The 18114-nt window shown below is 39.0% G+C and overlaps 2 protein-coding genes across 10 annotated transcripts in view; one reads left to right on the top strand and one right to left on the bottom strand.

Moving 5' to 3' along the window:
- The window catches only part of LOC117289136, a 36621-nt gene that overhangs the window by 14118 nt on the left and 4389 nt on the right, over positions 1-18114 (top strand). Inside the window, exons 1-9 of one of the 9 annotated variants that reach the window (XM_033770123.1) lie at positions 8256-8566; positions 9337-9751; positions 15179-15253; positions 15604-15678; positions 16019-16093; positions 16444-16518; positions 16859-16933; positions 17286-17360; positions 17701-17775. In XM_033770123.1, coding sequence (XP_033626014.1) covers positions 9338-9751; positions 15179-15253; positions 15604-15678; positions 16019-16093; positions 16444-16518; positions 16859-16933; positions 17286-17360; positions 17701-17775 — 939 coding nt within the window. In that variant the 5' untranslated portion in view covers positions 8256-8566; position 9337. Of the gene's footprint in view, positions 1-8248; positions 9752-15178; positions 15254-15603; positions 15679-16018; positions 16094-16443; positions 16519-16858; positions 16934-17285; positions 17361-17700; positions 17776-18114 lie in introns of those variants that run through there. The other 8 variants (XM_033770117.1, XM_033770119.1, XM_033770122.1 and 5 more) reach the window with 8 other exon arrangements.
- On the bottom strand, positions 5215-7961 carry LOC117289137. The gene is made up of 3 exons (XM_033770127.1): positions 6857-7961; positions 6228-6556; positions 5215-5733 (listed from the first exon to the last, which is right to left on the bottom strand). Exons 1-3 carry the CDS (start codon positions 7686-7688, stop codon positions 5614-5616), a joined length of 1281 nt encoding a protein of 426 aa, XP_033626018.1. The 5' UTR covers positions 7689-7961; the 3' UTR covers positions 5215-5613.

The following is an 18114-nucleotide window of genomic DNA, read 5'->3' as shown; positions in this document are numbered from 1 at the left end:
CATATATTCCTGTGGTTAATTCACAACTAATTAGTGGACCAATTTTTGACGCTTCGTTATTTTGAGTGCCTATGGTATCAGTCTTTAAGATTCTGGTCTTAAAAATTAATTTTATATCATATAAACGAAGGGTACAAATTCTTTTCAAATAGTTTTTATGTCAACCGTTGTGCGCATTTTCATTGAAAATAGCATATATTACTGTGGTTAATTAACAACTAATTAGTGGACCAATTTTTGACGCTTCGTTATTTTGAGTGCCTATGGTATCAGTCTTTAAGATTCTGGTCTTAAAAATAAATTTTATATCTTAACGAAGGGTACAATTCTTTTCAAATAGTTTTAAAGTCAACCGCTATGCATTATATTGTGCGCATTTTCATTGAAAATAGCATATATTCCTGTGGTTAATTCACAACTAATTAGTGGACCAATTTTTGACGCTTCGTTATTTTGAGTGCCTATGGTATCAGTCTTTAAGATTCTGGTCTTAAAAATTAATTTTATATCTTAACGAAGGGTACAAATTCTTTTCAAATAGTTTTTAAGTCAACCGTTGTGCGCATTTTCATTGAAAGTAGCATATATTCCTGTGGTTAATTAACAACTAATTAGTGAACCAATTTTTGACGCTTCGTTATTTTGAGTGCCTATGGTATCAGTCTTTAAGATTCTGGTCTTAAAAATAAATTTTATATCTTAACGAAGGGTACAAATTCTTTTCAAATAGTTTTAAAGTCAACCGCTATGCATTATATTGTGCGCATTTTCATTGAAAATAGCATATATTCCTGTGGTTAATTCACAACTAATTAGTAGACCAATTTTTGACGCTTCGTTATTTTGAGTGCCTATGGTATCAGTCTTTAAGATTCTGGTCTTAAAAATTAATTTTATATCATATAAACGAAGGGTACAAATTCTTTTCAAATAGTTTTTAAGTCAACCGTTGTGCGCATTTTCATTGAAAATAGCATATATTATTACTGTGGTTAATTAACAACTAATTAGTGGACCAATTTTTGACGCTTCGTTATTTTGAGTGCCTATGGTATCAGTCTTTAAGATTCTGGTCTTAAAAATAAATTTTATATCTTAACGAAGGGTACAAATTCTTTTCAAATAGTTTTAAAGTCAACCGCTATGCATTATATTGTGCGCATTTTCATTGAAAATAGCATATATTCCTGTGGTTAATTCACAACTAATTAGTGGACCAATTTTTGACGCTTCGTTATTTTGAGTGCCTATGGTATCAGTCTTTAAGATTCTGGTCTTAAAAATTAATTTTATATCATATAAATGAAGGGTACAAATTCTTTTCAAATAGTTTTTAAGTCAACCGTTGTGCGCATTTTCATTGAAAATAGCATATATTACTGTGGTTAATTAACAACTAATTAGTGGACCAATTTTTGACGCTTCGTTATTTTGAGTGCCTATGGTATCAGTCTTTAAGATTCTGGTCTTAAAAATAAATTTTATATCTTAACGAAGGGTACAAATTCTTTTCAAATAGTTTTAAAGTCAACCGCTATGCATTATATTGTGCGCATTTTCATTGAAAATAGCATATATTCCTGTGGTTAATTCACAACTAATTAGTGGACCAATTTTTGACGCTTCGTTATTTTGAGTGCCTATGGTATCAGTCTTTAAGATTCTGGTCTTAAAAATTAATTTTATATCTTAACGAAGGGTACAAATTCTTTTCAAATAGTTTTTAAGTCAACCGTTGTGCGCATTTTCATTGAAAGTAGCATATATTCCTGTGGTTAATTAACAACTAATTAGTGGACCAATTTTTGACGCTTCGTTATTTTGAGTGCCTTTGGTATCCGTCTTAAAGATTCTGGTTAAAAAAAATTATTTTGTATCATAACGAAGGGTACAAATTCTTTTCAAATAGTTTTTAAGTCAACCGTTGTGCGCATTTTCATTGAAAATAGCATATATTACTGTGGTTAATTAACAATTAATTAGTAGACCAATTTTTCACGCTTCGTTATTTTGAGTGCCTTTGGTATCAGTCTTAAAGATTCTGGTTAAAAAAATTAAATTTATATCATAATGAAGGGTACAAATTCTTTTCAAATAGTTTTTAAGTCAACCGTTGTGCGCATTTTCATTGAAAATAGCATATATTACTGTGGTTAATTAACAATTAATTAGTGGACCAATTTTTGACGCTTCGTTATTTTGAGTGCCTATGGTATCAGTCTTTAAGATTCTGGTCTTTAAAATTAATTTTATATCATAACGAAGGGTACAAATTCTTTTCAAATAGTTTTAAAGTCAACCATTGTGCGCATTTTCATTGAAAGTAGCATATATTCCTGTGGTTAATTCACAACTAATTAGTGGACCAATTTTTGACGCTTCGTTATTTTGAGTGCCTATGGTATCAGTCTTTAAGATTCTGGTCTTAAAAATTAATTTTATATCTTAACGAAGGGTACAAATTCTTTTCAAATAGTTTTAAAGTCAACCACTATGCATTATATTGTGCGCATTTTCATTGAAAATAGCATATATTACTGTGGTAACAATTAATTAGTGAACCAATTTTTGACGCTTCGTTATTTTGAGTGCCTATGGTATCAGTCTTTAAGATTCTGGTCTTAAAAATTAATTTTATATCTTAACGAAGGGTACAAATTCTTTTCAAATAGTTTTAAAGTCAACCACTATGCATTATATTGTGCGCATTTTCATTGAAAATAGCATATATTACTGTGGTTAATTAACAATTAATTAGTGGACCAATTTTTGACGCTTCGTTATTTTGAGTGCCTATGGTATCAGTCTTTAAGATTCTGGTCTTAAAAATTAATTTTATATCTTAACGAAGGGTACAAATTCTTTTCAAATAGTTTTTAAGTCAACCGTTGTGCGCATTTTCATTGAAAATAGCATACATTACTGTGGTTAATTAACAACTAATTAGTGGACCAATTTTTCATGCTTTGTTATTTTGAGTGCCTATGGAATCAGTCTTCAAGATTCTGGTCTTAAAAATTAATTTTATATTTTAACGAAGGGTACAAATTCTTTTCAAATAGTTTTTAAGTCAACCGTTGTGCGCATTTTCATTGAAAATAGCATACATTACTGTGGTTAATTAACAACTAATTAGTGAACCAATTTTTGACGCTTCGTTATTTTGAGTGCCTATGGTATCAGTCTTTAAGATTCTGGTCTAAAAAATTAATTTTATATCATAACGAAGGGTACAAATTCTTTTCAATCTATGATTTTGTACAAAACAGACGTAATGCAAACAAACTGACTCGGATTTGGCTCGATTGTTTGCGGCCCATTTTTTCATTTATTTTTCAATTGGTTAAATATAATGTTTTGCCTCACAATAATTTATAGTTAATAAATAAAAATATTATCTATTAAAAAATTGTGTTGTATTGCTTGTACTGCAAAATTCGTTCGATTAAAATAACGGATTACAGTTTTGAATCGAGCAAAATGCGAAATCTTGTCACCTCCCTGTACTGTATGTGTTCTATTTCCCGAATACGCGGCTGGTTTTTCCGGGAATACGCGGCTGGCTATTTCGGGCCCAACACTGTGCTAGCTTCCGTTCGGTCAGAGTTATGCAGGCCAAGCGCAGCGGCATGGTTGGAATGTGCTCGGAATTTCCCGAGCGATTTGTACACGGACCAAGACCTTTCTTGGTGACGAGTAATAGGGAGAGGTTGACGGTATAAAACATTGTGAGAAACGACTCCCTCTGAAGTGACGTAGTTTTTGAGAAAGAAGTAATTTTCCACGAATTTGATTTTGAGACCTCAAGTTTAGGACTTGAGGTCTCGAAATCAACCATCTAAACGCACACAGTCACAGCTTTGTGTGACAAGGGTGTTTTTTCTTTCATTATTATCTCGCAACTTCGACGACCAATTGACCTAAAATTTTCACAGGTTTGTTATTTTATGCATACTTTGAGATACACCAAGTGAGAAGACTGGTCTTTGACAATACCAATAGTGTCCACTGTCTTTAAAGATTCAATGTTGGTACCTTTTCCCTTGAAAGTCAGCAGCGTCACACCTGCCGGCGGAAGGCAACAACTACAGGCAACATGCATCATAATGGAGACTTATGGTGTTTTCATGCTATGCTGAGTTAAGCTAGGCTGATTTATCGATCTTTTTCTCAAACAATATTAATTGGCACAAACGATGCTCATCTATTATTTTTGACCGGTGTCGCATGCAATATGTCCTCGATGCAATACTATCAGGAGGACATTATTGCATATGCAATAATGTCCGTCGGACGGTTTCAATATGCAATCATGTCCGCCTGGACGCTGCTGCATAACGTAATTGTGTCCGCCCGTACACATTTATACAGTTTGTGTCCGCCCTCGTGCAAAACCGCCCTTGGTCGATTATACTTTCAGTTTTATATTTACCAAAACACTTGGAGAGCGAGCCCAACATCTTCTGATTACACTGCAAGTTTAGAAGAGATTTTCCCCTATAGTAATGTTTTTTATTTTGTGCTTTCGTACTCCCAAACACACATAAAGAGTTACGGCGTTTCTGCTGATGGCATTTGTCACACCCAACCAACCCAACCTTTTCCGAAAATGTTTTGTGTAGCCCGAGTTCACAACGAGGCAATTACAAGTTCAGTCAACATTTATTCATAAACTAAAGACTCCAGTATCTATATTTATTTCGTACAATTGTATAATATAACACAATAATTAAAATACGTAAATTCGCCACTAATTTTATAAGTTGAAGCTATTGGACACTTTCGGTAAACAGTATTGTCCAAAGGCCCACACTTCGTGTATCACAACTAATATTTAAAACAGCAAACCTGTGACAGTTTAGTCTAAATCGGTCATCGGAGTCGGGAGAAAATAACGGGAAAACCCACCCATGTTTCCGCACGTTTCGCTGTGTCATGACATGTGTTTAAAATAAATCCGTAATTCTCGCTATCGAGAATTGATAATTGTTGTAATGTTTTCTCAAAAAGTAAAGCATTTCATGGAATAAAATTTCAAGAGTAAGTCTTTCACCATTACCTTCTGTAAACCCTGTAGGTTATTTGTAAATCTGTGAACTTTTATTTTTGTTTCTGTTCCGAAAGTGTATAATGGCTTTAGCAAATAAATAAATAACTAGATACTTAATAATTATAATAAAATAATATGAAATAATAAATACATATTCACAAGAAGACGGTCATCTCACAACCGGTCCAAAGTTTACAACAATATATTTACAAAAAAAAAAATCATTTTTACAATTAGAGTAATATTAAATTCTTACATACCACACTTAAAGTTGCTTTTCATTTTTGGGTTGTTGGAACACTCGAGGCATACTTTATTTTGTGCATTTCCTTATTGCTCAACAACAAAACATAGTGCACAGGCTATAAAAACCGAGTGATGTACCATTTTTGAAAATGTTGTTTTATTATTCTTTTAAATTTGTACTATTGGTGTACACGTCTTACACGTGAGTGATGCTCTGGGGAAAAGAGGGGGCGGGTTCTGAGTCTCCCCCCCCCCCACCCCGGCCCTTGGTGTGCTTTCCACAATCAGTTGCTGATACTTCTTGTGGTAATTCATGTTTATACACCCGTACTGGTGCCTACGTTGGACATTCCCTCAATGTTTCCACAGTCGTCTGAAACTGTTGCAGATGAACCGCCTGACGGCCCTCCACTTGATGACACTTGGGGAAGACACACCTATAAGGAAAAAAATATATAAAAATAAATAACATTGTAAAGTAGGTACAGCTAGAATAATAAAGATTTGCAAAAAAAATAAAATAAATAAATTGTTTTTTGTCCACTTCAGTATTGTATTCCTTATTTAATATTACTGTTACTGTAGGCCTAATGTTTCTTGTTATTTTGTTCTCGTGTGGATTAGAGGAATAACGTCAATGAAAAAAACCCTTGTATTTTGACCCCTTTATAAGTTTGTATGATGTTGTGTCGATGCTGTTTTTGTTTGTTTTGTTGAGGGTCCCTTATGAGTGTGACGGTCATAAAAAGGTCACATTAGTAAAAACCTTCACCCTCACTATTATAATATGTCACCCTTTAGATCGTTAGCAACGGTCGCTTTACATCTTCTCAGTTGCACTTGAGTGATTGTAATATCCATTTAGCCCCCCCCCCCCCCTCCCCCTATCACCTACACAGTTTGTATTCCCCCATCTTTGATATACCAATACCTGCTGGCGATGCTGCAGTTGACTGTCTACGGATACAAGCGGGGCTAGGTTTGTGTAGACCTGAATTGGGACCTCAGTAGAGACTGGAACCCCTTGGCCAACACTAGACGCGAGATGCAATGGTTGTGGGTTGGCACTGCTCAGTCCGGAGTGTCCGGCTTGGGCCAGGTTGTAGCATAGACCACTCTGATTGGACGGGGTCGGAGACATGATGAATGCTTGGCTGGTGGTGGGTGGGTGATGAGGAGGGCTCGGTTGTGGTATGGCACACAGCATTGGGTCATAGCTGGTAGTCAGCAGGGGGTCATTACATCTTGACAATGAAATACCTGTTGAGAAAAAACATAGTTTTTGAAATTATATCCCAATATAAGTTTTTCCCAAACAAACACTGATCCATCCTCCGACCCTTCTTTATGCAACAACTTCAAGTTAGTGGCAAAGCAACAAAATGCACAAGACCAATCAAGAACTTAACAAGGCCTGTAATCATGTGCGCCGTGAGCATTATTTATGCACACCCTTCAGCCCAGGTAGGCCTAGCCTACTATTTATAAGTGACACCGTCAGGAGTCTTACATCAATTAAAGGCCTACAAATAGTAAAAACACACCTGCGTCGAAACTTACCGCCTGGATTCTGCAAACTGCCCATAAAGCTTTGGCCAATGTCAGCTTCTTGGATGACGACAAATTTCTTCAGCTGCCCCTGTTGGTTGAATAACGTAGGGTAGTCGACTTGCCGGGGCTCTGCCGGGCAAGTTGCCGTGAGAGACCCGCTGACCGTGTTCGCGATCAACGTCAGGCCGTGAAGGCCGCCGACTCCCGCTCCGTTGACGCTTGGGCTCCACGAAGAGGGACCGTAGCAATTCGGTTGGACAGTGCTGGTGGTGAACGGTGTCTGCTGGTATGGGCTGAAGCGATTGTGAATATCATGAAGAGGTTCGGACTTGACCGGGGCATAAGTCGCTCCCTGGTGGTGGAACAATGTCTGCGAGTTACGACAGCCCGAGGACAGATGGCCAAAGCGGTTGTAAGGGGTGGTGGTGAAATACGAGTTCTCGGCATTCTCGCTTCCTCCTCGACGTCGATTGCCAGCCCGGCGAACGTGGCCTAATAACTCCGGGCGGTTCCGATTGAAGAAAGGGTTCTGGAAATGGTGGACGTCCTCCCCGGACATGCTCTCCTTGGTGGAAACTGCCGCCAGTTTCCGGAATCCGTACAGGTTGAGCTGCCGGACGAAACTAGAGAAGTTCTGCGTTTTGAAAACGCTGAATTCTTCATTGTAGAGGACCTCATTCTTGAAGGTCGTGCCGTTGATTGCAACGCAAGTTCCAGCGTTACTCCAGCCGATGGACTGGAACCGTCCGCCATTCACTAGTTTCCACAACTTTCCGGGGAATGTGTTGGAATTGATTGGGCAAGAAACGACACCGAGTGAAGCTGAGCTTGAAGAACTCATGATAAATAGTCGAGGAATGTCCGCAAGAACACGAAAGAATACCTGTTTGTACGGTACGCAAAGAATAGGAAATGAACATTCTCTCGAAAAAAATTGAGTTTTTCAAACGCGCGCAGTCAACACGCCACGCGCTCAAACGCGCATGATGCACTCATCGACACGCGCACGCATTGGAGAGCATTCTATTTGTATGAAGCAAGCGCGATGCGTGTGACAACAGTTTTAGCGCGTACGGTGTACAAGTACTACGCGAGCGCGTGGAATACAATTTGATTCTAGTTATACGACGAACATTCGATGGGCGGGGCGGGCTTGTCAAAATTAAATAACAACAAAACAAAGGGGAATATAAAAGAGGTATCGTTTCGTTATTCCTCTTTTATACTCCCCTTAAAATCTTCACTGTAAAAAGTATCCGTATTTTAACGGACTCCGTAAAGTGAATTATTCCATAAATTTCGCCGTTATTTTACGGGTTTTCCGTATATGCAAATATTAATTATGCTAATTATGAACTGGCCTGCATGTAATAATGAATTCTTCGATCGGGAATTTTGTTTTCATTCGAGCAGCGAGCACGACGAGTTTTTTTGTCAGAGGAATACGCCGTTGAGGGCGTTCTATAATATTGACTACCGTCTGTGTGTCAAGGGAAAAATAATGGTCGCCGCGCGTAGTGTGGCATGGCGGTACTTGGTGGATGGTGTGGTCAACTCGCAGTGTTTTTGCCGACAAACTCACCGAACTTCCTGCAAGTTGTAAAGTCGCAGGGTGCAACTATACCATGAGAGACGGTGTGAGCCTTCGCAAGTTTCCATCTGATGTAAAATCTCGACTCAAGTCGTGTTCAGGACCCTCGTATCGTATCACGGGACACGGTTGGTTTGCACATAAAGCAAATGGTTTGCACTGTAAAGTACTGTAGAATGGAGGTAGAAATCACTAGAAATGAACCACATCAGTGACATTGTTTTCATTCGGCGTCTGGGCTCTTCAATAAGTTCGACTCGAAAATCAAACCAAATGCTTTTATATGTTTGGCATAATTAAAAAAAATGCTACGTTCCAACTTTATTCACTGACAAAGCTTTATAAATTAAAGAAGGCTGAAAAACGCTGCGAGAGACAGAGAGTGGTATTTTGTTATTTACTTATCAGGTCAAGTCACGGCCGGGTAATTACCTTATTACATTTTAAAATATCTGCCAATGCCAGTCGGACTTCATGTAGTGTAGAACTAGCTGAAGAAGTGCGTAGTGTAGACGGTGTCAGTCTCAATATTTGTCAATCGACTAGGTCAACTTTCATTTTCAGTAAACAACTGCAGACCTGACAAAAGGTACACTTTCTAAATTCTCTCTACGCGGTTATTATTTCAGTCACTGGTACTCCTCCCCCATCAATCAGCCTATATTGAGGTTTGTTCCGCGACAAGTTACAGTAGGTTGACTGGCGATGTTTTTTGATAACGGCAACGCTTGATATCGCAACGCCATTTACTGTCCGCAAGAACACAAATTATTGGAGAACTGATACATATGATAAGTATCACACAAACAGCTCACTGTATGTATATGGTTTGGTACTTCAACTTAGCATTGTTCTATGAACTTAGTAAGTGCGTCATTTCATCATATTTATATTTCAGTATGGCGAACGCAAAATGGTGCCTCATTTGTGATCGGCAAATTAAAGCCACAAAATACATGTCACTAGATTTCGCTAGTGCAACACTGAAGAGAGAACCTGCATTCCTGGATTTTTTAGGTGACATGGTTGGCGATGAAATTGATATTTTTGCACCCCACATGAGTCAATATATGTGCGGTACATGCCATTTGATGGTAATGAAGTGCATCAATGTAAAGACGCTGCAAGAGACCATCCGCTACAAGTTCCACAAAACAACAGCCAAGCACATCTTGTCAACAAGCTCAGAAACACTATTAAACACAGCCCTATTAATACCACCACCATGTAATCCACCAGAGGTAGATCTACTTCGAGCAAAAGTGGCTCAAAGGAAGGCTTTGGAGTCTCCTAGAACACCCTTGCCCCGCAAGGTATTATACAAAATTAAATTATATATAAATGTAGTATTAAAGACAGAGGACACTATTGGTAAATGTCAAAGACCAGTCTTCTCACTCAGTGTATCTCAACATATGTATAAAATAACAAACCTGTGAAAATTTGAGCTCAATCGGTCGTAGAAGTTGCGAGATAATAATGAAAGAAAAAACAACCTTGTCACAACAAGTTGTGTGCTTTCTGATGCTTGATTTCGAGACCTCAAGTTCTAAACTTGAGGTCTCGAAATCAAATTCGTGGAAAATTACTTCTTTCTCGAAAACTACGTCACTTCAGAGGGAGCTGTTTCTCACAATGTTTTATACCATCAACCTCTCCCCATTACTCAGAATCAAGAAAGGTTTTATGGTGATAATTATTTTGAGTAATTACCAATAGTGTCCACTGCCTTTAAAGACACTGGACACTATTGGTAATTGTCAAAGACCAGTCTTCTCACTTGGTGTATCTCAACATCATTTAAAATAACAAACCTCTGAAAATTTGACCTCAATTTGGTCATCAAAAGTGCGAGATATTGAAAGAAAAAAAACCTTGTCACGCAAAGTTGTGTGCTTTCGATCTAAATCTAAATCTGAGGTTTCAAAATCAAATTCGTGGAAATTGACTCTCTTGTAAACTACTCTACTTCAAGACAATTTACCCACTACTCACAATGTTTTATACTATCAAAAGCTCCCCATAAACATGTTTTACATGTAAGGTTTTATGGTGCTATTAATTATTTTGAGTAATTTACCAATTAGTGTCCACTGCCTTTTAACTGTTGATTAGTGAACAATTTATTCTTTCACAAAAAACAAGTTACTTCAGAGGGAGCTGTTTTTCACAATGTTTTATACTATGTCAGCTCCCCATTACTTGTTACCAAGTAAGGTTTTATGCTACTAGTTATTTTGAGTAAAGGGAAGGTACATGTTTGGTAATTGTCAAACAAAGACCATTTTTTTTTGACTTTGTGCATCTCAACATCATAAAGCATAAAATAACAAGCCTGTGAAAATTTGAGCTAAATTAGTCATTGAAGTTGCGAGAAAATGATGAGAGAAAAAAACGCCCTCAGAGGACGAATTAGATAGGAATAAAAGACTTCTGGCTAGAAGTCTTTTATTTATTGATACATTACTTCTTTCTAAAAATCTTTGCTACTTCAGAAGGAGCCGTTTCAGCTCTTCAATGCTCATTACCAATTCAGTTTTAAGTTAATATTTGTTTTTAGTAATATACCAAACGTGTACCTTTTCTTTAAATTTCTAGGCCTTGTAAGAATTGGCGACCACAACTATAAAGATGCAGTCAGTACTCGGTAATCATCTTGTACATTATTATTAACTGGGCCCAATTTCACAGAGCTGCTAAGCACACAAATTTTGCTTAGCATGAAATTTCTTCCATGATAAAAACATGATTACCAACCAAATTTCCATTTATTACATATATTATTGCTTGTTACTGGTATTCAGCTGTCGTTTGCTTAAATCCCGAAAATCACATGGCAGTTTGGTTGGTAATCCTGTTTTTATCAAGGCAACAATTTCATGCTAAGCAAATTGTTGTGCTTAGCAGCTTTATGAAATTGGGCCCTGATGACGTGCATGAGCAAATATGTAACACCAAGCCATTATAGTGTAGCAAAGTCTTGTCAAAGTCTCCTAAAGTCTATTGCAATCTGAGTAGATTGGTTGTCAAATTGGCAGTTCTGGACTGCCCAGGTGCGTTTGAATTGCTTTGATGTCAATCCAGGGGCTCACCCGTGGCAAGCCCTAAGTGCTCTGATTTTGGAGTTGGTCACTTGGGGGCTGGCCCCAGGTGCATGAGGTCACTACGAGAGCGGTGAGTGGTCGTTCGTTTAGCTCTTGTCAGGGGCTCACCCGAGCTAGCACCGTGGGGTAGACCCCTAAAGTCCGATTGCAATTCGAGTAGATTGGTTGTCAAACCCTTCGTGGCAGTTGTAGCATGCACTGCATTTGAGGTTTTTTCACACTTCTCTATTCCCCGGGGAATAACAGCCAGCCCTTTCACACTTGAATCCCCTTACTTACCTTATGTCACAGGTTTTCAAGGACTAACTTTTGTTGTGTCTGTTTTTCTTTGTTTTGTTTTTGTTTTGTCTTTGTTTTTGTTTTGTTTTTGTTTTGTTTGTTGGTTTTACTGCGCCTTGAACACCCAGCAGGGTGGATACGTGCGCATTACAAGTCTGATTATTATTATTATTATTATTATTATTATTATTATTATTATTATTATTATATCCGGGCTGACACGATTGCATATGTAAAACCGTCCGGCAGACATCATTGTATATGCGGCGGACATTATTGCATATGCAATAATGTCCTCCGGATACTATTGCATAGAGGACATAATAGACCCTTCCCATGAAATATGTAAATTGCACATAGCGCGTGCGCACTAATGTTTTGGTTGGCAAAATGAGGGAACATCGCGCTGTTTTGTACACGGCTAATAAAGTACTTTGACTTTGATTTAATAGCTCGATATTAATAAACAACAAATCAAATTTTTATATATTTTTTTACCCCTCCCTTGTATTTTTTATTGAATTAAATTGAATTAAAATGTAGCGCTTCTGGAACGCCCACTAAAAATAGACAGTAGCTCATGAATACATGTACATGACGTCATCGCGGTGACGTCACTTGGGGAACGAAGAGCACCAACCGGTCCACACTCGACAACTCGTCCGTCGGACAACTCGTCTGTTCGGACTACTCGACGGTTCAGACGGGTTTCGTTCAGACAGCTCAACGGTTCGGACACCTCGACGGATGATTTATTCAACTGTCAGACAACTCGACTTGGGGTCAAGACAAGTCGACGGATGGCCGTGACGGGGGCTCAGATTATACAGGAAAGTTTGTGTAAACATGACAGTAACGGAGGTCGGCCGCTCAACCGTCGACTTGTCTTGGTGGCCATCCGTCGAGTTGTCTCAAAGTCGAGTTGTCCGAACCGTCGAGTTTTCTGAACCGTCGAATTGTCCGAATGGACGAGTTGTCCGACGGACGAGTTGTCTGACATTCGCGTCAAACACAATAATAAAGATGTCGGCGCACGTGAATGAACGTTTTCCGGAGCTCAACAATGCCGAACTAGAGGGTATTGTCGACAGTAAAGATGGCCCTGCAACTAAAAAGACTGCCGCAATGCTGTAGATACCCTGAAAACGTACTGTCATGCTAAATACCTAGATATTTCAGCGGTAGAGGATTCCCTTCCTGAGTTGAGCTTATTTCACCTAAAATTTTATGCTGAGGTGCGAACCGCAAAGGGAAACTTCTATGCCAAGAATTCGATGGAGGTATGGAGATTTGGTCTTCAAAGACATTTCAAATCTCATGTTTTACAGCATGATGATTAAACTGCTGAAACATGAAGGCAAGGTTGCTGTTACACACAGAGAACCTATTCATAGCGAGGATATGGAGAAAATTCAGAACTCTGAAGCACTTGATCAACACACACCACTGGGCCTTCAAAATAAAGTTTTCATAGATATAATGCTGCATATGTGTAACAGAGGTCGTGAAAATCTACGTGAAATGGGCAAAGACGTCTTTGAGATTAAAACTGATGCTACTAATAATCAGCGTTATGTAGCGTTATGCAGCGTTATGTAGCGTTCAGCATTATGTATGCAGAACCAGAGATCGTCTGTCAAAAAATCACCGTACTGGCGACGAAAGTTACGGAGGTAGAATGTATGAAACATCAGACACCCCAAAAAAACTGTTCCTTATTGACAGCAATGTTTGGTATGACAACATTACTCTGGGGAAAAACAAGCTCTTCAACAAAATGAATGACATTTCACTGCAGGCAAAGTGTTCAACACATTACACCAATCGCTGTCTACGAGCAACTGGGGTCACCGTTCTAGATGCTGCTGGATGTGAGGCCCGCCACATCAAGTCTGTGTCAGGTCATCGGTCAGAAACAAGTATCAGGAGTTACAGTCGAACTGGTGAGGATGAGAAACGCAAAACGAGCCAAATTCTGTCAGCTAATACTTCACAAAACCTGACTGCAACTTCATTGCAGGGCAGCGCTACAGCAACAGACCGAGATCATCAGCCATCAACCTCCTCAGGTTCCACCATCATTGACTATGATACACAACAGTTGCCGCAATCTCCACAACTTCAGTTGCTGTCAAACTCCCAAGAGGAAGCAAATCTGAATGATTTGACAAATTCACCAAACTTCGGACAATCCTTGAACATTGGAAGTTGTCCTGGTGCAAACGTCATCCAATTTGCGATTCCACAACTGCCAGGTTAACATTTATAACAGCTGAAACATGAACACGTAAACAATAATGGACTGAGCTAAATCCATATTTATTGTATCCTTCCTTGTGTTGAATAATTAATCATAACAGATTCAGTAAGTTTTTGTGTTCATAAAGTGCAGAAATTAAATTAAGAAAAGTCCATGAAAAAAGTTATCAAGATTGCATTTTATTTCTTCAGTCGTCATTTCCCCTTGTTCCTATTTGCAACGATAACTGAATAATTATGTATGAAGTATAGTAAAACAAATATAACGTGGTTTATTTCGGGTGACTAGTCGATATCATTAGCTCCCCTCGGTATTGGAAGTTGACAAACTAGTTCCCGAGGCGAAGCCGAGGGAACTAGTTTGTCAACTTCCAATACCGAGGGGAGCTCATCAGCTAGTCACCCGAAATAAACCATAATAATTTGTTTTACTATAATCATACATATTCAGTTATCGAAACAGGAGTTTTGAGCAAGAGAAAATGATTACTGTGAAACAAAATGCACATGATAAGCTTGTTCATGTGTTGGATGTCGCTTAGAGAGCGCTGTTCGTGCGTGTGTACAAAACGGTGCCACGATCAATAGCGCCCGGGGATGACATTGCGCAATGGTAGTGCGCATGACAAGTAGAATAGCTCCCGGGGAACTATTACTTGTCATGCGCATTTACCACTTGCGTGAATACTCATGTGTGCTTGGTAGTTAGCAAAATTAACACCTGGCACGTGGTGACGAATGGACCAATGAGAACTCGGCTCTCTGTCATGAATATGTATGAGGTATAGTAATATCAACTAGTCACCCTCAACCATGTCATATTTGTATATTAGCATTGACTCTCACCCCTCTATGCTTGTTCACCCCTTCTTCATTCTGCCAATGAAATTCTTATTCTGATTGTTGGTTGCAGGAATTCCAACAAGCCCCTGGTGAGGACATCCCACAGCAGGCGGACACGAGCTTTTCCCACCTGTCATGTGCTAGACATGATAGAATGGGAAAAACTTGTGTCCTTGTTGTCAGTTAGTGTATTGAGTGGTAACTTTTTGCAGTTTTGTTTACATTTGTTGTCACTTGTTTATTGTTTTATTGCAGGATGATCAACAAGACGATGGACAGTCAGTGGAATCCTTCAACGTGAAGATTGAGAATTCCGTCAGCCATGAAACAGTAAGCACTCAATGCATATAATGCAGGTTTTTCCCCCCCTTTTTTGTGCCTTTTATTATTAGTAGCCTACATGTAGCAATTAAACAATGGGTGCTTGCTATGTAAACCAGAATTACAGGGTTAACCCCTTACAGTACTGTTCCACAGATAGACGTGCGGAAGTGCACTGTGCATTGTGCATCATCATTATCAGTTGGCTGCAGAGCAGGCGGACACAAGCTTTTCCCACATGTCATGTGCTAGACATGATAGAATGGGTAAAACTTGTGTCCTTCTGGCAGTTAGTGTATTGAGTGGTAACTTTTTGCAGTTTTTTACATTTGTGTCACTTGTTTATTGTTTTATTGTAGGATGATCAACAAGACGCTGGACAGTCAGTGGAATCCTTCAACGTGAAGATTGAGAATTCCGTCAGCCATGAAACAGTAAGCACTCAATGCATATAATGCAGGTTTTTTCCCCCCCTTTGTGTGCCTTTTATTATTAGTAGCCTACATGTAGTAATGAAACTATGGGTGCTTGCTAAGTAAACCAGAATTATAGGGTTAACCCCTTACTCTTCCACGGATAGACGTGCGGAAGTGCGCTGTCCATTGTGCATCATCATCAGTTGCCTGCACAGCAGGCGGAAAAAGCTTTTCCCACCTGTCTTGTGCTAGACATGATGGAATGGGAAAAGCTTAGTGTCCTTGTTAGTTAGTGTTTTGAGTTGAAACTTTTTACCGTTTTTTACATTTGTGTCACTTGTTTATTGTTTTATTGCAGGATGATCAACAAGCTGATGGACAGTCAGTGGAATCCTTTAACGTGAAGATTGAGAATTCCGTCAGCCATGAAACAGTAAGCACTCGACGCATATAATGCAGGTTTTTTCCCCCCTTTTGTGTACCTTTTATTATTAGTAGCCTACATGTAGCAATGAAACTATGGGTGCTTGCTATGTAAACCAGAATTACCAGGTTAACTCCTTACAGTACTGTTCCACAGATAGATGTGCGGAAGTGCGCTGTCCATTGTGCATCATCATTATCAGTTGGCTGCAGAGCAGGCGGACACAAGCTTTTCCCACATGTCATGTGCTAGACATGATAGAATGGGTAAAACTTGTGTCCTTCTGGCAGTTAGTGTATTGAGTGGTAACTTTTTGCAGTTTTTTACATTTGTGTCACTTGTTTATTGTTTTATTGTAGGATGATCAACAAGACGCTGGACAGTCAGTGGAATCCTTCAACGTGAAGATTGAGAATTCCGTCAGCCATGAAACAGTAAGCACTCAATGCATATAATGCAGGTTTTTTCCCCCCCTTTGTGTGCCTTTTATTATTAGTAGCCTACATGTAGTAATGAAACTATGGGTGCTTGCTAAGTAAACCAGAATTATAGGGTTAACCCCTTACTCTTCCACGGATAGACGTGCGGAAGTGCGCTGTCCATTGTGCATCATCATCAGTTGCCTGCACAGCAGGCGGAAAAAGCTTTTCCCACCTGTCTTGTGCTAGACATGATGGAATGGGAAAAGCTTAGTGTCCTTGTTAGTTAGTGTTTTGAGTTGAAACTTTTTACCGTTTTTTACATTTGTGTCACTTGTTTATTGTTTTATTGCAGGATGATCAACAAGCTGATGGACAGTCAGTGGAATCCTTTAACGTGAAGATTGAGAATTCCGTCAGCCATGAAACAGTAAGCACTCGACGCATATAATGCAGGTTTTTTCCCCCCTTTTGTGTACCTTTTATTATTAGTAGCCTACATGTAGCAATGAAACTATGGGTGCTTGCTATGTAAACCAGAATTACCAGGTTAACTCCTTACAGTACTGTTCCACAGATAGATGTGCGGAAGTGCGCTGTCCATTGTGCATCATCATTATCAGTTGGCTGCAGAGCAGGCGGACACAAGCTTTTCCCACATGTCATGTGCTAGACATGATAGAATGGGAAAACTTGTGTCCTTGTTGGCAGTTAGTGTATTGAGTGGTAACTTTTTGCATTTTTTTTACATTTGTTGTCACTTGTTTATTGTTTTATTGCAGGATGATCAACAAGACAGTGGAAAGTCAGTGGAATCCTTCAACGTGAAGATTGAGAATTCAGTCAGCCATGAAACAGTAAGCACAGGATGCATATAATGCAGGTTCCCCCCCCCCTTTGTGTGCCTTTTATTATTAGTAGCCTACATGTAGTAATGAAACTATGGGTGCTTGCTAAGTAAACCAGAATTACCAGGTTAACCCCTTACTGTTCCACGGATAGACGTGGGGAATGCGCTGTTCATTGTGCATCATCATCATCAGTCAGTCGTGCAGGCACGAGCTTTCCCCACCTGTCTTGTGCTAGACATGATAGAATGGGTAAAACTTGTGTCCTTGTTGGCAGTTAGTGTTTTGAGTGGTAACTTTTTGCAGTTTTGTTTACATTTGTTGTCACTTGTTTATTGTTTTATTGCAGGATGATCAACAACACAGTGGAAAGTCAGTGGAATCCTTCAATGTGAAAATTGAGAATTCAGTCAGCCATGAAACAGTAAGCACTCAATGCATATATGTAGTTTCTTTCCGTTTGTGTACCTTTTATTATTAGTAGTCTACATGTAGTAGTAAAACTGTGCTTGCTACTATGTGAACCAGAATTACCCCCTTACTCTTCCACGGTAAGTGTTCAGGGGGTGATTTCACAAAGAGTTAGTCCTTGGAGAACTTAAAAACTTGAGGCAATTCTGAGTAAGTTAGGACCAGTAACTTGACCTCCAATATAATTCCAGATAAGACTTCTTAGCTTTTGTGTGCACGGACAATCCTAGTACACAGGACCTACAGCTTAAAGCCATTGGACATTTTCGGTAAACAGTATTGTCCGAGGCCC

Source organism: Asterias rubens, chromosome 4, assembly GCF_902459465.1.
Source record: "Asterias rubens chromosome 4, eAstRub1.3, whole genome shotgun sequence".
Classification (NCBI taxonomy): domain Eukaryota; kingdom Metazoa; phylum Echinodermata; class Asteroidea; order Forcipulatida; family Asteriidae; genus Asterias; species Asterias rubens.
This window is presented reverse-complemented; position numbering and strand designations above follow the sequence as displayed.